General features: G+C 43.0%; 1 protein-coding gene across 2 annotated transcripts in view; it reads right to left on the reverse strand.

Annotated features, from left to right (window-relative positions):
• The window catches only part of CRHR2 (corticotropin releasing hormone receptor 2), a 162322-nt gene extending 138147 nt beyond the window's left edge, over positions 1 to 24175 (reverse strand). For both annotated transcript variants that reach the window (XM_075746798.1, XM_075746795.1), the window contains exons 1-2: positions 23968 to 24175; positions 8975 to 9068 (exon numbers count right to left, since the gene is read on the reverse strand). In XM_075746798.1, coding sequence (XP_075602913.1) covers positions 8975 to 9068; positions 23968 to 24033 — 160 coding nt within the window. In that variant the 5' untranslated portion in view covers positions 24034 to 24175. The remainder of the gene's footprint in view (positions 1 to 8974; positions 9069 to 23967) is intronic.
• Positions 24176 to 24424: the final 249 nt, after the last annotated feature.

Genomic DNA, 24424 nt, shown 5'->3' on the forward strand with positions numbered 1-24424 from the left:
TCAGCAAATGGTATTTATTGTACCAACTGCATAAATTCAAAGATTTAAGTATATCCGATAAAGTGTGGCATTGTAACAGTCATTACTGAGAGTCTGCTGAGAACACATCATGCAGAAGTGACAGATCCAGGATTGAGGTGTGCCGCTTTTCTGAAATATGAAACAAAACTCGGTGGCATGTTCCCACTGTAACATGTTTTTGTTTATGAGCTATGCCTGTCTTATTTGCATTCCTCTAAAATTTTACACTGTTCACTTTTCCCTTTCCTTACTCTTCAGAGCATCCTAAGCTGGCAGCACAGAACCACCATGGCAATGCCATCAGGTTAATCATTGTAAATGCTTCTAATATCTAACAGGATCATCAGATCTGCCCTAATGTCATACCATCAGCAACCATGTTCTGTATTCCTCCCTGTGACCCACACACCCAACATCTTAGTGACTCCAGGCAGACGTGCTAGAGATTTTTTTTTCAGTCAGTTCAGAGCTGATGCCACTGGGAGACTGTTTTGATGAAGATGTTCAGAAGCTTGTTACCTTCCAGTATAATGTAAAGTCTGAGAAAAGTGATTACTCATATCAGGGGAGTTAAGATTTCATTCTAAATCACTAGCACTGCTTTCAGTGTAGTTGGTCCCTCTTCTAAGCAATGATTGCTTCATTTGGTAGTTTTCTGAGGTTCTGCAAAAACGCCCAAGGATCAAGGCAATGGAGCAATTTCTTACTGAAACATGGTTCACATGCAGAATCACAACACATGGTCAGACCAGAAACAATGGCTACTCATGTGAAAGAAACCCCTCGACTCCCAGAAAAACCCAAAACTCTTTGAGTAGCTCTCATTACTATAATAGCTGAGCACTTCACAGTCTCATTTACACAGCTTAGAGATCTTTTGCTGTAAATTTTGGAAGAACTTGTCAGCCTCTGGACACTTAGCATAAATGTGGGAACCTTTAGATATGTTTATATATCTCATCCATAAACCACTTACAAAAAAACCTCAAAACATAAAACCCAAACCCCCCAAAAACCCCAAACCATCATAAATATTTTCTTTGTACAGCAAATGTACAAAGTAGATGTGGTGCTTAGGGACATGGTTTAGTGGTGGACTTGGTAATGTTAACGGTGGGACTCGATGATCTTAAGGGTCTTTTCCAACCTACATGACTCTATCATTCTGTGAGTCTAAATAATCCTGTCTAGTGGACCACAAAACTTGTTGAACTGTCTACATTGTTTCTTAATACGTTAGAATTTTTCTGTATCCTCAGCTTGGAACTGCACCAGACTTAAGAAATACAACTTTTTAAATTATAAGGACCAGTGGCAGTAATACAAATTGTGCAACAACATACAACACAGTCAGCTTTATTTTGGGAAGCACAAGCAAGCAGTGCTAGACTGCCTGGTATGTCATTTCAGGCAGTGGGAAAGTAAACCAACATCATCACCTCTATTTAAATAGTTATTGCAACATCTGAAAATAGGAAGTGCTAGGAAGATTGCCTGTGTCTCTAACCTGAGCTTTGATCATGCAAATGCTGATGCTCAAAGTTAACTTTATGCCTGTGAACAGTAACTGGGTTGTGTGGATGCGATGAAAGCACATTCCTAAGTGCCCCACGGGCAGCTGCAGGAGCAGCGTATGTAGCTTCAGCCAGCAGGCTGATGCCAAGAAAGTGCAAAGCATACATTAAAATGAATAGCTCATCCAAGTATCATTATAAATGGAAGTGCTCATTGATGTGACCTGCTGGGAAAATCAGAAGGGAAACAGTGAGAATTGCTGCCATGCCATTACTGTGGAGGGATATTTAGAGATGTAATGAGGCCAAATCTTCTGTTTCCAAGAAACAGAACAGTGCAATGCACAGAAATAAATAACTGCTGGAGCAGTGAGTGCCTCACCTTTGCAGTTCTGGATAGAAAGCAAGGTATCAAATGTGCTTGTCTGTCATGAAACTTCCATCTACTAAAAGAATGATTGATTGATTTTGACCACTAAAAATTAACAACAGTCAGCCAAGCAAAATGTACAGCCTGTGTGCACTCAGCAGCAGGTGCAGCAAGGTAAAACACTCATGACTTTTTTTTTGGTGGTCAAAGCATCTGTGATTAAATCACCTTGTCAGAGAAGATTTCATGTATGCGTTTGAGGTATAAACGTGGATTTAACTCCCATCTTGCAGACTACATGCTATATGACGTTCAATTTGCAGTTTTCTGTGAAACTCCTGTGTGGAAGTGCCTATATAGGGATGTCTAGATTGAGTTGAACTTCTATTGCAGTCACTGGAGATCCAAGGAAGGATTCAGATGGCCATGCATAAGCACCTAGTTCCTAAGCACTACTAATTTCAGGTATTAGATTTTGCTCTGAAACTTCAGGTTCAGTCCCACCTGCTTGGTTCACAGAGGTGACCTCCATGCACACATTTAGCAGAAATGACCCAATTAAGCCTATATTAACAGCAAATCAGAACCATGGTATTATGACCAGCACACAAAGCCATACTGAAACATCTGCAAGCTCAAGATGGTCACACCTGTCTGATCTGCAGAAATTCACGATCAGTAGAAGTCTCAATCAGATATAAAGAATGAACCAAGGGAAAAATCTAACCAGGTAATCAACTCCTGTTTACCAGCTTTTGAAATGAACAACTTAACACTGAATATCTTTCCCACAGACAAACAGGCCATATACCAGTTTACTACCCTTACAACAGGCATGGAGATTGCCTTGAGAAAAGGTCTGTATTGCTTCCCAGTTAGAAATGAACACAAAGAATCTGGATGAAAAAGAAAGTCTTCTAGCCACAGATGAAAGAACTTTTTCCAGTAAAGCAGCACAGATAAATCCTCCATAAACAAAACATAGAAACCTTGCATTTTGTTTGAATAAAGCTCCAAGAAAACACAAATCATTTAAAAATGAAATAATTCACAGAGTCTGCAAGGTCCACTATCTCACAATAGTTAAAAAACCTTATTTAGAGACACCTGCACTTGTGTCACGTTCACAGAGGCGGATCTGTCTGGGAACAACATCAAAACAAAAAATGATGGAAATAAAAACATTGTAATGAATGGTTAGCTTCAAGGTGGCAGAAACACTACACAAACATAGCATCAAGCCTTCAAACTCTTTCTTATCAAAATGATGGGGAATGATTTTCTGAAAAATGAACTTGACCATTTTTAAGGTTTGAAGTGAAGTTTTACAATATTTTACTTTTTTGTGAAGGAGTATTTCAAATTAAAGTTAAGATAAATGTAATCTATAAAATAGTGATAAAAATAAGTAACATATTTAATTGGTTCTCCAAAGAAATCTTTCAAATTTTCATTTCAATAAGAAACCCATATTGTAGGATGCTACTTTTCCCCAATTTATGTGGGTTTGTCATCACTATACAAAAACACCACCACATTATATATTCCCCCCAATACACCCCCCCCCCCCCCCAATTTACTTTGTAGATATGTACTTTTGGTAGCTGGAAACAGAAACAGATCCATAATATTGAAGCCGTATTCAAAGGTCTAAAGTAACCCTTATGTACATGTATGTTTTCTGTAACAAAGGGAGCACTTTTGCATCTTAATCTCATTAATTTAGGCTTTGGATGACAAAGATCATGCAGCAAACACACAGCTATCAGCTACCGTCTTTCAATATACGCTTTAAAAACTAACCTCCAAAGACACGTGAGTATACGTGATCTCTCTCCCTCTCCTAAGTTGCTATTACTGCTCCTTTTGAACAGTTTTCTCTGAAAAGTGTTAATAACTAATTCCACAGCAGTTGAGCATAAGGCTATCTGTAGTTGGTTTACATGAGACCTCTGCGCAAGAAGACGTCTTTGGTAGGTCAACACTAACAGCCATGCTAAGAAGTTATCTGAAGCGTGACAGTGACCAGAAAGGAAGTTTGATTCATCCTTCAGAATGGCATAAGATTTCATAAATTCTTCTCTCGAATGAACTTTACTTTGGCCAGTTGTGACTGACCACTAAACCCCTACCACGGAAGAAACCTCACAGGCAGAGGTGCTGTGCCCACAAAGCTCAGGGAATAATGTGCGGTGTGACTGACCAGGCTGTTGCAAAGAAGCTGACTTTATTTCAATACGAAGGGCACCAGAGGGTGGCCTTTGTTTCAGATAAACAGCTATCAACAGTTGCGTAGATCAACTGGTGGTCTAAGTACTTCTCCCTGAGTTCATGAAAAGAGTGTAAATGTCTCCCTGTGTTAGCCAGACCAGCATGGGGGAGTGTATACATGGCTCAGCCCAACAGAGACTATAAAAACTAAACAGCTAACAGAAGAATTTTGGAGAGTGCAATGGGCTTGAGCTCACTTCAACCCTCATATTCCTTCTCAGTGACTGGGGATGCAGAGCCAAGGCCTTTTCTGCTTCTCACACCACCTCACCAGTGAGTAGGCTGGGGGTGCACAAAGACTTAGGAGGGGACACAGCCAGGACAGCTGACCCCAACTGACCAAAGGAGTATTCCATACCATAAGATATCATGCTCAGCAATAAAAAAGCTGGGGAATAAGGAGAATGGAGGCGATCTTTGGAGTGATGGTGCTCGTCTTCTGAAGTAACCATTATGTGTGAAGGAGTCCTGCTTTCCTGGAGATGGCTGAACACCTGCCTGCCGATGGGAAGTGGTGAATGAATTCCTTGTTTTCCTTGTGTGCGCGGCTTTTGCTTTACCTATTGAAATGTCTATATCTCAACCCATGAGTTTTCTCACTTTTACCCTTCTGATTCATGACAAAGAGGTTCAACAAAGAATAAGATGACCACTTCCCAGTTCTGTGCTGGAGAAGCCTTTAGTATAAGACACTGTCACAGTAACAGAGGAAATTATGGCAGTCTCCAAGTGATGTCAGGTTAGCTGGAGACTTAACTAGCATCTTTGAGGAGTTGTGTGTTGGAATCCATCCCTGGATACATTCCTCCCACACTCACCAACATGTTCCTTAAACCAGAGCTTCCCCAAAGACTTGAGAAAACAACATCAGAATAGTATAAGCCAGAATTTGTACAGGTGGAATCCTACACCATTCAGAATCAGAATGTTTACACCATTTCTGTGAGACAACAACCTTTCACAGTACTACAAAGTGACCAGAATGACAGCAAGGACCAATCTTCACCTCAAGAGGATCCAGTCACCAGGGGGAACAAAATATTTTTGCTTTCAGTGAATCCGGAGACTTCGTGAAATGAAATGCATGACATCTAATCTACTGTCTCTCCTTTATTGGGTTGTCTGAATAGCCTTAAACACCATAAATGCAAATTACAATCTTCAAAGTGACTGAAAGGAAAGAAAGAGAAGGAAAATAAAGAATGTAATTCTTATACTGATACAGTCAGCACACTAGTACTGGCCATCCACCTTCTGATTTATTTTTTGGAAAAAATTCCTGTTTTCAGGTGAATCATCCTTTGACAAGGTCTTAAAGATTGTCTTGTCAAACATGTCAATGGACCAAAAAGTGAGATCAAAAGGTCTCCATGGAGATCAAAAGTAAATAGGATCAGACATAAGTCAAGACTTGTAGTCTCTAATGGAAACATATAAGAAGGGCAAGTCAAAGGATGTGAAGGGGAGCATGACAAAGCCCATGGAATATCAGTGTGAACTGAGGACTCACTTGTTGTAAGTACCTATAAAAATTCAAGCTATAACTCAGTGCATGTATCATAAAGATATATGGAATTACAGTCATCCAGTCATCCTGGATATTACTGTAATTCTAGCCAAACCATATCAGGCAATTAGAACTTCAGGAACATCTTCAGCTGAGTCACTGTAGATAAATCCTGTGATTACAACCAATTCTTCTTATATATGAAAGCAAAGTCATAATTAAATAAAATTCTTCTTCAGGTCCACAAATAAAAATACGCATTCCCATCAATCTCAAAAACTGCACTCAAGCAATCATGAAGGCGTCAACCAGGGATTTTTCAAGGAAACAACGCCCAATAGAGAGACTGAGTTATATTGCCTTCCACCTTTGAAAAAGTATTGCTTGGTTTAAATCACTTCATACTGAATTTACAATGTCATTCACTCAGCAATTCAGTGGAATTACACATACATGAAATTCTCCAAAGGATTTTATGCCATCTGTTTGGGATACTTAGTGTGAACATATTTGGGGGGTGAAGTTAGTAATTATAGGGGGAGGAAATTAACATATTGGACTAATTAACAGCATCTTCTGGAAAAGAGACAGGGAAGATAGCCAATTACAAAATTTCAATGTTTACTGTTCTCCCAGCTATAAATAAAGATTGTGCAATATGGCTCTCCTTGGGGGTTTTTTGTTGATTTTTTTCCCCTCTAAAAGATGATATCTGCCCTGTGTCAAAGAACATGAACCACAGAAAAGACTCAGACATTGCAGACTCTATGGTCTCTATACATTCATGCTGCTGAATGGAGTACACCAATGTTTCAATGTGATACATCCTTATTGCTATGAGAGTTCAAAATTAAGGATGCACACAGCTCACCTTATTTTGGACATCAAAAAATTAGAGTGGACTTAGTCACAGGAGCTTGTTATCCTTGGATCCCTTTAAAGAAACAGCATTTCATTTGTGCTCCATTTTGGATCCTAGTTTAGGATGAAAACACGCTTTGGACTTTAACTGTACCAACTAGAACTTTACTGACCATAAAGAGGAGATCACTATATTGTAGACCTCCATTTTTAGTGAGAAGACTCATAGCTGAATAGTCCAGACCTTTCTGAAGATCCTGCAATTGTCATGGAAGATAGTGGTTAGAAGCACCATGGTGGTGATCCACCATATAAAGAAAAGTACATCGGCCCACACTAAGCAAAAAAGTGAACTTTCGTCCCTAGTATGTCCCAAAGTTCACTTCATGCTTATGCCCAAGTCTGGCTTATGTCCAACCGGTCTGAACACGAAGCAGCTTTGGGTTTTACTGTAAGTCCATGCTCAAAGCAAAGCACAGGTTCATATGATTTTGGAGCATGCTGCAGAAAGGGCTACGGTCACAAGCATCATGGGAAGGTATGTTCTAGAAAAGCTGCATGTTGTATTGTCTCTATATAACAATCAAGTTTCATTAATTTCAGAGCAGTGCTTTACTTTTTGATGAGTGATACCTTACAATGGTAGTGCAATAGAAGAGAAGCTTCTGTCACTTCTCTTTTCCCTTTTCATATTAAAATGCTATTATAGTATTTGCACTCTGCCTGAGAAGATGCCCTGTGTTCATGCATCATGTAAACAGCCCAGAAAATTATTTTTTGTCAACAATTGAGAAGTAATTTGTTTGCCAGCTTCTAAGACAGCCTGGTGTGAAATTTGGTTTTTTGCAATAGAAGCTCTGGATGAGGAAAAATACATTATGAATTAATGGCAAGTTTTACAATAATATTTACAAAAATATTCAAAAGGCAAAGAACACCTGAAAGAAAGGTCCAAAATTATGGAAGGTTTCACAAAACCTCATCTATCTTTCCTTTGTTTCCAGTTACAGAATGGAATAGATGGTCATTAAAATTTGTACAGGCAAATATATCACGAGGCAGAGTTGCTCCCTGGAACACAATGGCACAAGTTGCAGAGCTCAGGCTAGATTCGTAATACAGGTCAACACACCCATTTATATGCAAATTAAGAGGCAGTTAAGGCAACACAACTTTCAGACTTCAGTCTGATCAGCTTGTCTAGATCAGCTTATTGTCCTTAAGGAATTGATACAGTCAGAGTAAACCACAATTGATCTGATATATTATACAGAAAGATTTTTTTCTTCGTTGAGCCTCATTTCCTTCGTCATTTCTCATGGGTGGAGAACTGGCTCAATGACAGTATCTACATCATTACAAGATGTTTTAAACTCCTCCCTCCATGATGATTTACCAGGGGGAAAGAGAAGTGAAGGGCAAAGAAACAATCCTACTTTTTCCCCCAGTAGCATCACTCATTGCAACACACCACAACCCCCAGTCACCCCACAGAGGAGTGGCTGTGAGTGTGCCTCTCCCACTTCTGAAGCAAAGCTGGATCCAGTTTCACATCTCTTACAGTATCATTTTTGTGCTGGTGTGTTTTAGCCAAGAATCAAGCACAAGAATCAGTACTTCGCCCTGCTTTCAAAAACTGGAATGAGGAAAGCAAAGGCACCATATTTCCCCCATTCCTTCCTGCTGTCTGCTCTTAGGCTTCTAGAGAATATGTGATATTCCCTTTACCCCACTGCCAGTGCCCCTAGGTGCCCCTGCCCTACCTCTCCGTGAGAAAAGCCTTCTGTCTTAACCTAAAAAGTTAGAATCAGACTTTGGAGACTCGATGGTGGGATCAGGAAACAGAAATGGTGAAGTTTTGTGGTTAAAGATACGTACTATATTCTGATTTGAAGAACTGGTGTTTTTCACAGTAAATACTTCATTGATCTGTCTGAAATGATCCAAAGTTCATCCCTAGCTTATATGAGCTGTCAGTCTGGTCAGGGCACCCCAGTTTCTACAGTGAATGCCACACAAGGGCTGGATTTTATTAGCACATCCACCTGTCTTCGTCTACCCAGCCTGGATGTCCCATGCTGCACTTGGAGAAATACAGACAGCCTTTGGCAACGAGTCTGGACCAGTCTGGATACAGACACTTTAACTGTACTAACCTTCAACTATCATATCAGTCGGTGAGTGTAGTCAGTTTAACAGATTAAATTATGAAAAAGGACTGTCATTATTAGTTCACCTGAAGCTCTTTCCAGGTGTGCAAAATTCAAGGTTTTCTTTCCATCTCACACCACCGTACATTGTTGCCAATGAAAACCCAAGGCTGGAGGCACTATGTTTATCTCAGCAGGAAAAGATGTTGCTGGAGCAAGGACACTTTGAAAACAGATCCTACAGTAACAAGAAGCCAGCAAGAAATGGAGAAATAAATACCTGTGACATTGGTGCGGGCTGACAAAGCTTCACAGTACTTTTCCAGCAGAACAGACAAGGGCAGGTTCACAGAAGATTCACAGTGGACAACTATCTGGATGAACAGACAGAAACAAAACAAACCAAACAATAAAGCAGCAGCACAGAACAGATTTTCTCATTCATCAGTACAATAATCCCCAGCACTTTCATAGCAGTTCCCATTCATAATTGGTTCAGGTACAGACATCCCCTCATGACAGAGAAGATTTACAGTTATACTTCCTTGGCTCCATGACATCAGGTGGCATTCATCTGACTAAATGTAGGCCCCTACAAGTGAACCACCTTCATCGACCTCTTCTTGTCAATAGCATTAACAAAGCTCAGGATACAATTTGTCTCACCTAAAAATAGACGCCTAAAGTGGAGAAGATTAATCACATCCCATTAAAGATCATCTGTGGAATTTTTTTCAACTAACTTTTAATGGTCACATGGGTCCTAAAGATCCTAACACATTCAAGAGAGACGGCAATTGGCTCAGAAGGCTTGAGGAAAGCACTTCCATTGACTGTATAGGAAAAGCAGGCACGCCTGTAAGATGGCCCTGAGAGATTTTTAGCCAGTAAAAACCACATAAGATTCTGACCCCTCAATTCAGGGTGCTGAGTCCTCCACTGAGGGCAAATGCTAGTGAGAAAGAGAGCATTAATAGCAACATCGGTACTTCAAGAAAGCTGCGGGTTCAGTACAGGATAATAGTACATCCCCAAGTAAATTTTAGGAAATGTATATTTAGAGTTGAATCCAAGGAATATGTTGACATTTTCACACTCAAAAATTAAATTACTGAAGTGCCCACTGCAGACAGAGGACAGAAGCTCACAGAACTGTACATCTCAACGTACAGCTGAGTTGGGATAATGCTTGGAGCAAGAGAAGGTCTTGAAAAGCCCTGTAAGAAAGGGCTGAGAAAATTCAGGAGTGACACATCGATGACAGAAACTTCTATTTTCAAACTGTGGAACAAAATCTTCTTGACTATTTCTGAGGGGCTATAAAGCCTTGGTAACACACAAAATGCCTTTGCTTTTCTATTTACACAGAATGATTGTAACATAATACAGGCAGCTTTTACTCAGGGAAACCACCATTCTCCTTGAATGTTGACTTTACATTTCAGTGCTTAAGATGTGTTAAGTGATTGCAGAACCCTTTTTATGTCACTGAATTCTTTGCCACTTAATAAGAAGTGGAGTAAATGATCATGACAGTAAAATTCATCAGCAAAGTTGGTCTCTAAAGAACAACTGTTCTTTGTACAATACCATTTCTATCTATTTCTCACTTTGCTGTTACTTTACAAAATAGGAAGTCTTGAAATACAAACAAAAAGCCTTTCTCAGACTTCATTCTTTTCAAATAAACACCATGAAGCTGCTGTTTCTCCTCTAGGAAGACTCAAACTTCTGCGTCCCATAGCAAAGCTTTACAGGGTAGTGACCACGCATGGTCAGGTCAAGCAGATAGAGAAAGGCAATGTCTCTGTTCTGCAGCAAGGGCAGATGCCATCTTACAAGGCACAGAACTCCAGCCGAGCCTGCCAGGAAGCAAACTCCGTAGTGGTCATGTCAGACCCAGTCATGTGAGTTGACATAGCAGAGGCATTTCTTCCCTTCTATCCCTCCGCCCCTCTGCTACCTCACAGACCAAAGCACTGTCTCACTTCAAAGAAGAAACTTGAGACATCTCCATGTACTGTAAATACACTGCATGTTCAGCTGTCTGCTTCCTAAGATGATGGGAAAGAACAGACAGAGGTCAAGTTTAGCACAGCGTGTGTAGGAACAAGAAAGGTTAAATGTCACTTTTGCTTTAGGGTCAACTTAGGTTCATTTGGCTAGAGGGAAAAGTGCCTTCCACGTATTATGTTACTTTTGCTTTCATTTTCTCTCCACTTACCACAGGGAACAGCTTTTTTGTGGGTGATACTTTTTAAAAATTGTATTTAAAGCAGACCAACCCAAAAGGCCTAAAAAACTCTCTTAAAAAAAGTAAAGAACAGCAAAAAAAGAGAAACATTTAAGTAATGTAGAATTTTAAAGATAAATAATTGGGCCTGTGACTGTGCATATATTTTGAAATATTAGTTGCTCAAAGCAACTAATGCACTACTTTATTCAAACTGCATTTCTCTTAAGACAGCTGCTATCGCATGACCTCTTCCCATCAAATCGGTTCTATGTTGTCTGCACATATACCTGATACAGGCACAGAAATGTCTATCTTAATTTCTCTGAGCCACTGTGCACATTTATGAACAAATAAAAATAATGCACTGAACCAGAGATTAAGGTGAAAAGGAGTTCTATACTTTCTAAAGCAGGGGCACCAACTAATAGTCTGCAGGCCACTCTTCAGAGCAATATATGGAGCCTTTGGTCAACTTCCTGTTCACATCTGAGAGGACTTTCAGAAAAGGAGTGAATGAACTGTTCTAGTGCATCACTGTCTGCGTCTCTCATGGTCATTTTGTTAGACCTTTCCCCTTGGCCACGGTCACTGCTCTTCATTAATCCATCAAAGGTCTTCATCTTTGTCAGAGGGCATGCAACGAACTCACCATTAGATCACTCTAGATATGGGAAGGGCAGATGAAAAGGCCAACAGCCTAAGAGAGAGCAACATACTGCTACGTTACGTTGTTAGAAGTCGCAAGGCACTAACAGTAGTGTGTGCTCCTCTGAAAATAGAAGGGCTTCAATCTTGCAAACATTTATTTATGCAGAATTTGTTCTTTGTCACACAAGTACTCTCATAAATGACTAACATGAAGTCATAAAAAGACATATGTAACATGCCTCAGTGGATCCATATGGAGAGCTCTGGGCATGGAGAAATATCTGACCCATTACAGTGTTGCTTCCTCTCAGTTCCTAACAGAATTTGTGGTTATTTCATGCACATTAGAGAGGACTTGTAACTTAATTTTAAAAACAATTAACACAGGGTCCTGGTCTGAAAGATTTTTGTGTTCCTCTAAGTAGTGAGAGAGAGAGATATATATATAAACCAAATGAACACCGGTACTGTAATTCACCTGCACTGAAGATTGTTTTCTCTTCTCAAACATGTGAGAAAGGGCTACAGTAACATAAACAAGCCCCCAAAGCCACGAATAGGATCCAAAACTGTCAATATAGGCATGGGACTACCATAGAGATACGATGGACAGCATCTTGTAAGTTTAAATATCTAGCAATAAGAAGCAGCTGAGTGGATGAAGTCAGCATGACTGAAAACTGAAGGAAAGAGTTGAAGTGGAAAAGAATGACACACGACAGTGCAACATTTGCTGCCAAGATAGGGGAAGGAAGCTCGGGAGCAGCAAGTGCTGCCAAACATGGACAGATGCATGCGCTTCGCTTTCCCACTCTCACGTAAGAATTCCCAGATACCATATTCTCGTTGTCTAATAAAAGCCAGCTTTTTAGAAAAAGCTGTTACGCCTCCCTGTAAAACACCTGCTGGTGGCATGCTGAACAAAAGCAATTGGGGACATAGTCTCAAAGCAACAGAGCAAAAATTCCCTTTCAAAAAAATGTAGTACATAGGACTTACGAGGTCCTAGAGAAATCCATCCTGTGGAACTATAACAGCATCTCATCAGAAAGCCACACGCAGAAAAGCAGTGGGATTTATCTCAGATAGCTCAGACTTCAAAACAGAGAGTGCAACAGCTGAGCTGATTGCCCAGGGATTCCTTTGCAATTCAGGAAGAGAAGTAGGAATTTTTCAGATGCAGTTCATCTGCCATATTTTAAATCTTTAAGTTGAAATTAATCAGTCCCTGACCTCCACTGGCTGCATTAGCTGGGTCTCACTCACTCTGAAGACAGAGTAAGGACAGGATCATAGAATCACAAAATAGTTTGGGTTGGAGGGGAACTTAAACATCTTCTAGTTCCACACCCCCTGCCACGGGCAGGGAGACCCTCCAGTAGACCAGGTTTCCCAAAGCTCCATCCAACCTGGCCTTGATGATGACTCCTTCCTAAATTTTCTTTAGACACTATATACAAAAGGAGAGGTAAAAACATTCTTAGACATGATGTCTGCAGAAGACAGGAACACATCACCATCTTATAACATTATATAAAGTACTACTGTTTTCTTTCTTTTACTAAGCAAGATGAAGTGACCTTCCAATACCAAACAATTTTGTAGTTATCAACCAGAAAACACGTGCTCAGTCCACAGCTGACAAGAGAAGGATCCATCTTATGTCTCCATTGCCACATAAAAATGAAGTCGCAGTCTAAACTAGCCACCTGTGCTCACTTTCCCCTCCTGAGTAGACATCTGTGGTAATGGCACAGATCATGTTAGGAGGACTCTTATTCCTACCCTTCACTTCTGTGAAGCAGCACTGCTGTTAAGACTCCTGCTGCACCTCCTTCCCAGTGGTTTCTGTAAAGCATCTTGGAGTGCTGAGGCCTTAAGTTCTACCTTGTTTCAACATCAACAGTGCAGTGAAATTGCCTTCAGCACACAGAAAGCTGCTACTTGGTAGTTTTGCCCCGGAACTCAGAAAAAAAAAAAAGAGAAAGGGAAAACCTGTATTTAATTTTTAGTTTTTCAATTAGACTATGCAAATAAATTAATGTGAGAAATACTCCTGGCTTAAGTTAAGCTCTCCAAATGCACCATTTCTACAATGAGATCAAGCATTCATTCACCTGAACATTTGGGAAGGACTGTCTCAGAGTTGCAGTCCAATTAAATGCAAAACCTGTTAGTTTGTGTCCACTGAAGCCCAGTTTAGGGACACACATGCATCTACCTTCACCATGAAAATATAATGAGTGAAAGAGCTCGATGCAGCAAAATCAAAGCAAATCCCACACATCCTTGACAAAACTCATGCTCTGTTCGAATACAGGTAGGGAGTTTCCGGGGCAGGTGGGCATCTGGCAAGTTTTACAGAGGTTCCTGCCATCAACAGTACTTGTGTGTGAAAACAGATGCTTTGGGAAAAACACCAGGTATTCAGTGTTACAACAAATGCCAACATTCAGCTGAGCAGCTCTTTCTCTCTAACAAGAGATGGCAATACATGGGAGAGAATGAAGAGAGCCAGAATAGTTACTGAATACTAATCACCTGAAGGAATATGCACAACCAGGAGAATGAAGAATGCTACTTAAGGAGGAAAGCAGAGAAAAGCCTAGGAGAGGAGGGGAAGGTAGTCTTTTCTGGGGCCAGGATGGATTTATATTCACTGTCATGTGGTTACGTCGTACACAAGACATATGCAAAAGAGATGCTTATTAAAGGACATTGCTAAGAGGGCCGGCATGGGGGAAGTACTTTGCTTGTTGAAGAACCAAAGAGGCCAGTCCTCTGCTTCAAGATATCTTCGTCTTTTCTCTACTCAGGAACTTAACTTTGCGAGTGCAGCGGCATTTGGCAGTATACAATCGTTTGGCTGTGCTTCACCAGAAAAATAATTTCCATTTGTGATAGAGGGTACAAGTTTTCACAGGAACGTGCAAGCTGAAACCTGAGCCAGCTAAGGTTACGGTAAAAGGAAAGACTACTAGCACAGTTCAAGAAAAACAGTCTCCTTTTTAAGTCATCCTTCAGCTCTTTCAACTCCCTGTCATTACTCGTCTCTAAGTTAATCCAAGCGGCTAGATAAAATAGTGCTACTAGCTAGTGAACCCTAAATGATCCAGGAGACATTGCTCTATGATCTTTGCGGTGGGTTTGTGCCAGGTGCCCACCAGAGCCGCTCTATCACTCCCCTCCTTCATTAGACAGGGGAGAAAAAGTACAATGAAAAGCTTGTGGGTCGAGATAAGGACAGGGAGAGATCACTCACTAATTATCATCACGAGCAAAACAGACTGAACTTAGAGAGGGAATTCATCTAATTTATTACTAAGCAAAACAGAGTAGAGGAATGAGAAATAAAACCAAATCTTAAAACACCTCCCCCCACCCCTCCCATCTTCCCAGGCTCAACTTCACTCCCGGCTTCAACCTCCGTCCCCCCAGCAGCACAGGGGGACGGGGAGTGGGGGTTACGGTCAGTTCATCACACGGTGTTTCTGCTGCTTCTTCATCCTCAGGGGGAGGACTCCTCTCAGCGTTCCCCTGCTCCAGCGTAGGGTCCCTCTCACAGGAGACAGTCCACCAACTTCTCCAACGTGAGTCTCTCCCACGGGGTGCAGTCCTTCACAAACTGCTCCAGCGTGGTCTCTCCCACGGGGTGCAGACCTTCAGGAGCAAACTGCTCCAGCGTGGGTCCCCCACGGGGTCACAAGTCCTGCCAGCAAACCTGCTCTGGCGTGGGCTTCTCTCTCCATGAAGCCACAGGTCCTGCCAGGAGCTTGCTCCAGCGTGGGCTTCCCATGGGCCACAGCCTCCTTCAGGTGCCTCCACCTGCTCCGGCATGGGGTCCTCCACGGGCTGCAGGTGGAATCTCTACACCCCCTCATCCTCCCTCCATGGGCTGCAGGGGGACAGCCTGCTTCACCATGGTCTTCACCACGGGCTGCAGGGGGATCTCTGCTCCGGCGCCTGGAGCACCTCCTGCCCCTCCTTCTGCACTGACCTGGGTGTCTGCAGAGTTTCTTACATCTTCGCACTCCTCTCTCTGGCTGCAAAAGCTCGCTCTCTAGCTGTTTTTTTTTCCTTCTTAAATATGTTATCACAGAGGCGCTGATTGGCTTGGCCTTGGCCAGCGGCGGGTCCGTCTTGGAGCCGGCTGGCATTGGCTCTGTCAGACACAGGGGAAGCTTCTAGCAGCTTCTCACAGAAGCCACCCCTGTAGCCCCCCCGCTATCAAAACCTTGCCACACAAACCCAACGCATTTTACAGGCCAGCACGTACTCTTCAGCTCTTCCAGGAGACAGAGAATATTCTGCATGGGATGGGAAGTAGGACTCAGTTCAATAAAGCAACTAAATATGTGCTCAGTTCTAAACATGAAATTAAATTCATCTTTATTCAGAAATAAATTTTAAAAACCCTCAAGCATCTGCTACACTGAGCCCACCACTGAACTTCACTGTTGTCTTTGAAACTTGGAGATCTGCCTTCATTAAGCATCTGCCTACGTGCTCTGCTGAATAAGGGTGTAGAGAGGAGGTTCTTCATCCACTGCAAACCATGCATGTGCTAAGTGCTTTTCTGAGTCACGGCATACAAAACAAAACTGTTTAAGGCCACCCCTGAGCTGGACTTGTCCAACCAAGTCTCCATGCCCTTCCAAAGAAACATGAGATATTAAAAAGGAGCAAAATAGCATTTGAATCACAGGATATGGCTGTCTTCAAATAAAATTGTTTAATGGAAAGACTTTTCAATTTCACATCCTTGGAGAGTTTTGTTCTTTGTTCCCCGTATCTATGGATATCATATTCAGAATCTGGAAGGGAAGCAAGCCATTCACAGCACTCTTGCCTTCATATCTGTGCTTTTCCTAGGTCTTCACACCAAACCCATGACTAATTCTTCCCCACTCTTTCCACCCAATTCACATTACTATGAATCCCCTCAGCAGCCCAAATGTGATTCACCTCACTCAGCTATTTCAGAAGGCATTGCTTTAGGCTCCCTAATACTCAGTGGAAGAAGGAATCACTATCAAGGAGCAATCTATCACTTCTGCTTTAAAAATCTACTTTATGATGAGATGACTTACGCAGTGGAGACAAAACACACAGGGAATCCATAGTAGCTCAAGTTTAAAAGTCACATTTACCCAAATGAATGCCAGTACCTCAGTTACCTCTCCCAGACAAACTCTTATCTACCTGAATAGCCTCTGCAAAGATCATTCACTCATCCATCATTATCACACTGCCACTACACCTCAAGGCCTTCACAGGCTCTCCCAATTCTAGCTTATCAAATGTGAGCTCCTAATCTCTGTTTTTCAGATCTCTGCTGGCATGCTCTCACCTAAAAAAAAGTAAAAACCCATCTACCATTCTGGATCAAAATTTTAATCAGCTAGTGACATCTGCTCTCACTGTCCATGGAATGTTGACAATGGTACCTCTATATCCTCCGTAAATTGTTCCTTTGACCCAAGGCTTCACAACAGTTCATTGCTGATGATGAGTGTCACCTCACTGGCTCATTTTTAGTTCTCTTTCCATCCATTCCTTCTTCCTAAACTGCTGGAGTCCACCTTTAGTATTTGAAAAGCACGTATCACAGTGAAATTTAACTCCAAGACTGGAAGAAGAGAAGGTCTAACAAGAGTCTTTCACTACCTGAAGGGGAATTACAGAGGAATCAGACTCTTCTCAAGTTGACAGCAAAAGGACAAGAGGCAGGCATCATTCGCAAGGTGCAGCAAGGGAAAAATCTCACAGGACATGAATCAAAAATGCACCATGACAGCGACTGAGCATGGGAAAAGAGGTTCAGAGATGCTGTGAAATCTCCATCTTTGCAGATTTCAACCAAACTGGATGAGGCCCTGAGCAATGTGATCTGGTTTTGGAATTAGCCCTGTTTTGAGAAGAAGGCTGGACAAGAGACTTCTAGCAGTTCCTTCCAGCATAAATTATTTTTTCATTCCTTGGTTCTAGGACATCTAGCCCCTATGGTAAAAAAAAATAATAGATAGCAGTTACTCTCAAACACTTGCTATTGGAAATGCTGTAATTAACCATTTATAGACTGTATCTTGAACAATAATCAGCAGTCTAGAGGCTTTGAGAGTTTTTTCACTCATTTTTCTAATATTTTGGACTCTGCATAATCATAATTAAAATATTGTGCCAAATACAATGAAAAGGCATGCTTAAATTATTTTTATATTTAAAGATAGAATTTTCATTTAAACTTTTTTCCTGTCTGAAAAAAAGCAATACTGAAAGTCTGACAAGACTTGAAAATATTAATGAAAAGACACTTGCTTTGAGAAAGTAGGCGTTTGTTACACCTGGGAAGGTCTCTCAAGTTAAAGACGGACTAAAGAGCTGATATCCCAGCAGTTAGTTAGAACATAAGGCATGATGAGGAATGATCCTCAATCCATCTGATTTGGAGCTCGCCTAGTCAAAATCCTGTCATGTGCTCTGAGACATCATTTTTGTCAGCCAGAGGGATAACCCCGGCGTTCCTCTCTGCTTTGAAAGAGTCAATCCATAACAGAAGGAGCAGACTGGTCCCTGGACGTCCTTGCCCCCAAAACAAGGAAACAGCAGGAGCACAGCGCTTCTCCAAGTAGCCCTGGGGACTGTAACTGAGAAAGCAGAAAGGTTACGCCTGTGATGGCCACACTCCAAAGTGCAGCCACCGGTGCTGGCTCACACACAGGCCATCTCTCTGCTTCTGCTGGCATGAGCCTCCTGAAACCCAAGCTATGTCTGTGCTGTGGGTGTCTGCTACTGCCACTCAAAGGGAATCGATACTTTAGTCCATGCGCCTCACTGAGACGCCTGCTAGCAGACCCTGGCTGGCAGCCCCGCAGGCAACCTGTTCGGACTCATCAGCACACTTCCTTTTATTCACTTTCGCCTTCTTTCCTCCTTCCTTTCCACTGGAAAAGCCACCCCTGCTAGAGGACAGCAATCCCAAAACTAAGGCAGCGCAGAGATAACAGCATTCAGGAAGCCTCCCACGTCCCAGGAACCCGGGTAACGGCAAGAGGGATTGTCCCATAGCCCCAGAGGCAGGTGGCTCCCTTCCAGTTCTCTGGCACTTCAGCTACTATTACCAGGTCAAGGGTTTAGCATTGCAGTGAGGACAGTTAATGTATTTTAATCTCCATCTGCATTGCTCACTATTTACTTTCCCGGCATACACAACCCAGAGTGGATAGCTATCCAGCCAGTATTACGCAAAAGTTTATAGAGTTTTAATTAGTTTCACTTTCTTACAGCTCTGTTGACGAAGTACTTTTCAGCTCTTGAAATACCAAATGGATTTTCCTTCTTATTTAGTAAAAACAAGCCGTGTTTCTGTACAAACACTTGCCGTTTAATTGATCATTCCTGGAGAAGGACAGCTTCCAAGTTCTCCACCCATTTAGCTCCACAATAGAGCTGTCAATCTGGGGAACAAGACGTACACAGGCAGGAGCAGCACGCTCCTGGCACCTGACTCTCAATGTGGGCTGACTTGTACAGCAATGAGGTAGTCGTGAGCCAGAGGTCAGGACAGGATGTCGAAACCCATCTCTATGGACTGGCTTTCTCAGAATGCCCCTGTCCCTGCCACAGCACTTCCCAAATGCCACAGCCTTTGTCAAGATCATGCAGAGCCGGCACAACTTCTGCTTGTGAGACCCAATCCAAGTGATCCCAGACCCAAAGAACTGATCAGTACTTAGGACAGCATGACATGCTATACGTCAAAGAGTACTGCAGTAAACATCTAACAGTTATCCCCACACTGGCACCAGAAACTGAGAATGAAATTTTCATACATTTGGACATGATTGATGGAATTCAAGCAGGCATTCATCTGAAGGACAGTACTTGTTAGCTGACTGATGGCAATGGTAAATGACTAGTTTCTATTTGTCTTCTCTTGTAATAAGGGCTGTGGCAAAATTTATCCAACTCTATAGAGAAAAAAAAATAAAACACATAAAGCTCTTTACCCAACACTCGCCAGGTCAAATTAAATACAGCCATTTTCAAAGCTATTAAAAAAAAAAAAAAAATGGCAGTAAAAGAAAGTAGTTCTGTATAAAGAAAGAGTTTGATAAAGCAAACCAGCAGGAAGTGTTCAGTTGTCAAGGCTGGTTGTTATGAATAGAAAGATAAAGAGGCAAAGACAATGTTTATGCAGCGCTTTGATACATATTATTGCATACCTACAGGAGGCAAGGAGGTGCCATGAGGCTCGCTGGACAGCTCCAGCTCTACATCCAAGAATTAATGTTTGCACTTTTAGGGAGAACAGACTACATTTGGGATTAAAACTGGTGTAGGTTAAAAGAAAGAAGGATGTGTACATGATCAAGATTTGATCTATCTGTTTCAATTTATAGACATGGAATGGAAAAGGAAATTCCTGCAGAAATGTCATTTACCGGATAAAATCTTAATCTAAACTAAACCAGCTTTCCCCCAAAGCCTCCTTCTTGGGTTTGCACTGCTGCAAACCTGAAAGTGACATAAACTAAAAAGGATCAAATGCAGCAGTGTGTGTAGCCTGTTTTTACCACCCACGTTTCCTCACCTCCCCACCTCCTCAAAAACTAAAATCTGCAGAACTATTAAAAAATCTAGAAATGTGCAAATGTTTGTTCCAATATAATATTTTAAAATATTTGGTTTACTAATATATAGGACAAAATGAAAATGAAAAGAAAACAGAAACACACTTCCTTAAAAAGTTGATATTATCCACTACCCTGTTATTCTCATTGTGAACCTCTCAGATCATCACATCACTGGCAGGATCCCACAGTAATCTCTAACACAAAGAAAGCTGATCGCTGAATTCAAAGCAATGAAGAGTTTGCCTTAGAGGAAAATGCCTCCCTCGGGCACTCACTGAGAGCCCTGAGCAATGGGAGTACAGCATACTCCATCTAAGCTAATAAATCAAACAGTGCAAAGGTCTGTTTTAAGTACTTAATCATTTATACTGTTAAATTTTTAGAATGGTTCCTGGCCGCGTTTTGCCCCAAGCAATCTAGCGGTATCTCACAGTTGCCGGGAATGAGCTGGGAGTTAGGCTGCACCATGGACCATTCTCAATGGGCAGTTTGCACACAGGGTCCCCATTTTAGAAGCTGAAGGAGCTTAATAGTACGGGCACAAGCCACTCTCTGGCATTTGGCCTGAAGGCTGAAGAGCTGTCCTGGCAATCTTAACGTACTAGTAGAGATACAACCTATGAGACTGAAACTAAACAAGTATGCACCTGATAGAGCATACTCTGCAATGAGATCCCTGCGCTGTCTTCCTCCACCAGCTTCAGCAGAGGCATGCAAGAAGCAGGGCAGGCACAAGCACACTCTGGTTTGCAATACGAAGGCCACAGCTTAGAGGACTTAATCATTATTTCTCCTTCGCTCTTGACAGAATAATCATATGTAAGCAGATGCCTTATATGAACAAAAGCTAAAGGCTGCTTTCTTTCTAGCTGAGGGCAGCTATGAATATCACTGAAATCTTTCACGGCAAAACTATCAGCCAGCCAACATCAGCCGTCCTTCCTTGCACACAACTACCTCCTTCAAAGATCCAGTAATTACAGCAGGGCGGCTACAGATTTAAACCCTGACAAAGTTCTACACCAGGAAAGGCCTCTCATGAGGAGATGTTTATGCTGCATTAATTCATAGTAGGACTGAATTTTGGTAGTCTCAGACAAGGAATATTATTTAACTCATCACCACTGGCTGATAACACTCAAACTGCTCTGGTTGTTTTAACAGCTTCAGGAAAGCATATGAACTACAGCAAGCTTTGCTTTTGTTTTTGATGAATAATGCCCCCTCCTCCAAATTACATGAACTCAGCAAGGACTCTATATCAAAATGTCAAAAGATTCATTTGCCTTTGGTTTATGGTTTGCTTGTTTGTTTTTCACATTCAAGTAAATGCATTTTCCAGTGTATCATATGTACAGAAACCCTTTAAGAGAACATAAATCTCAGAGCCTGCTGTGCAAGTCTTCGCCCTATTGCTGACCAACCCTGTGAAATCTGACAGGTCATTTGCACCAGTATTTTCATGTGGCAGAGCTAATTCCGTACTAGAAAGTTGCCTCATTTCATAAGTGTTGCAAACCTGCAGTTCCCATAAAACACAATGGCTCAGCTGCTGTGAGAACTTAAGCTTCCTTAATCGCGTATGGGCCTGCTCCCACAAGCAGCTATGCCTTCTCTCAAATCCACAAATGTGAATAAAGCCATTGACTTTGAGTCAACTTTCAAGTGTTTTCAAGTTAAACAGGAACTTAAGAGCTTTGGATTTGAGCCAAAGTTTTAAAACATTTCTCTTAAGCTTCTTGGTGCAAAGTTTCATCCAGCTGTAAAGCAGACATACAGATTTACCAACAACATTTGCAGATGAAAACACACCCCCAAAGAACAGTAAAAGCTCTGCTTTTGCTACAGCTGGCGCAACAAGAGCTATTCTATACGTGAGGCTGAAGATAGTCTTCCAGCACATTATTTCCACGTACCGCAGAGGCGTACACGAGTCTCCATCAGACACAAGTACGCTGCATCCAAACAAGCTCCTCCACATAAGCACACTCGGAATACACTCAAAGCACACGTTTCTCTCAGACTAAATACATTTTATGGAAACTTAACATTTCGATTCTTAATCTGCGCTACTTTTTTTTTTTTCTTTCTTTCAAGGCAGCTGTTTTCTTTTTAAAGCTGCAAAGTAACTCCCTAAATTTACAGAAATAATTCAAATGCAAAGTTACAGGGGAACTGGAAAACTGTCCATAGATTACATCTACAGAGGAAGCACATGACATTTTTTGATTCACTGAAAAAGAATTAGTCTGGCAGCTCTCAGTACCTAGGTACTTTTGATAACCTCACTGGCGAGAAGTCCTGCTCTCTAAGCATAAACTGAAATATTTTTATGGACCAAAAGAAATCAGTAAGGGAAAACACAGCCTGGAAGATAAGAGGAACTAAGAAACAAAGACTAAGAAGAACTGGTTTGGGATTGAAACCAGCAAGTGTGTAGACCCATGCCACTCTGATCCCATGCGCACTGGGGAAAAGAGACATTGGGGGAGCTGAGAAAATATTCTGTCTTCTAAGAAAGCTACTGCAAAGCTTTTAAGATGAAATTGTTGCTTGCCTTTGGAGCATGGGGCTTTTCCTGACCCCTGGCTTCCCTCTATCTTTCTTTGTAAATAACCACAGAACATAAGAAAATAATAAGTTTTTTTGGTAAAAACCACAGAACCTAAGAAAATAGAACAGATTTTCTTTCTTTATCTAAGGCAATGTTAAAGATGGGCCAATTACACTACAGTCCAGAAGGATCACTGCCGCCTTTTTAATGCTACAGGAACAGCCTTTACAAATTCTGCACAAGATCAATGTACCTCCTGCTTAATCTCTCACATTTGTTCTGCAAGTATCACTCACCACACTTACTTAAAACTATCACTTAAAACAAACAAGCCACCAACAAAGTCACTCTGACTTAGGAGCGTGGGCTGGGAAAGCTGGTTCAAGTCCAGTCTGACACAGGCCAATCTTATTTCCACTTCATCCCAGCATCACCCAGAGTGATGAAGAAGGACCATGACGAAAAGCCAGTCTTACATTTTGCTCAGGAGAAACTCAGCGCAAACACTTTGATGGATGCACGGGCTGAGTCCTGCCCTTTGCCACCGCTGTTTGCTGATCCCTGCGGTGAAAGAGCGACCGATGCTGAGCACGTGCTGTAAGGAGAGGGACCAGGGCGAGAGGATGGGGACAACGGGCACCAGACGTGGCCACCCACTGCCCCGCTGAACTGGGCGGTGGCACGAAAACCCCTTTCCTCTGGGGCAGGGAGCTGCGACCCCAGTGGGGTCCCTGTGGTGGGCCTCCTCTGCAAGGAAAGTGGACGGGGAGGCAGCTACTTCACAGAGAAGGGGACACCAGGAAGAGCCATGGGTCAGCCCACGGGCTCCGAGGAGACCAGAGGCGAGTGGCCATGGAGTGTTTCAGCGCCTGGCGACGGGCGGAACCTGTGAGGGAGCAGGTAACAGTCCCGGGACGGATCCCTCAGTGCCCGGGGGCGGGCGGGACCTGTGAGGGAGCAGGTAAGGGTCCCCGGACGGGGTCTCTCAGCACCCGGGGGCGGGCGGGACCTGTGAGGGAGCAGGTAAGGGTCCTCGGACGGGGTCTCTCAGCACCCGGGGACGGGCGGGACCTGTGAGGGACGGGGCACAGCCCCCTCTCCTTCACAGACCGAGTGGGCTCCCCGCGGTCGTGGGGCGTCCCCCGCCCTCTCTCCCTCCCTGCCCCCGCCGCCACCCTTTCCCCGGCCTCGGCACTTACGGGCAACAGCAGGAGCGCGGCGGCCGCCGCCGCCAGGAGGCTGCGCTGCGGCGCCCGCCCCGCCATGGGGCCGGCGGTGCTGGGCGGGGGGGGGTCTCCTCGGGGCCGACGCTGCCCGCTCAGCCGGAGCCTCCGCGCTGCCCCGGCTCTGGCATCTCCCCCCCCCCACCCCCTCCCCGCTGCTGCCCTTGACCCTTGCCCGCCGCCGAGGAGCCAGCCCCAGCGCCGCCGGCGCGTCCCAGGGCAAACCCCCGCGAGGGAGGGAGGGAGCCGGGCGGGGGAGCCAAGCCCGCCCTCCGCCCAGGACGCCTCGGGGATGGAGGCGGCTGGGGGCGCCCCGGGGAAGCGCGACCCTCAAAGCCTCCAGAAGCAAAGGGGACCTTCCTCGCCCCCTACGCTGAATGCAAGAGGGCTTCCCCCCTCCACCAGGCACTGGGTCCTGCCCACAATCCTCCAG

Source organism: Balearica regulorum, chromosome 2, assembly GCF_011004875.1.
Source record: "Balearica regulorum gibbericeps isolate bBalReg1 chromosome 2, bBalReg1.pri, whole genome shotgun sequence".
Classification (NCBI taxonomy): Eukaryota; Metazoa; Chordata; class Aves; order Gruiformes; family Gruidae; genus Balearica; species Balearica regulorum.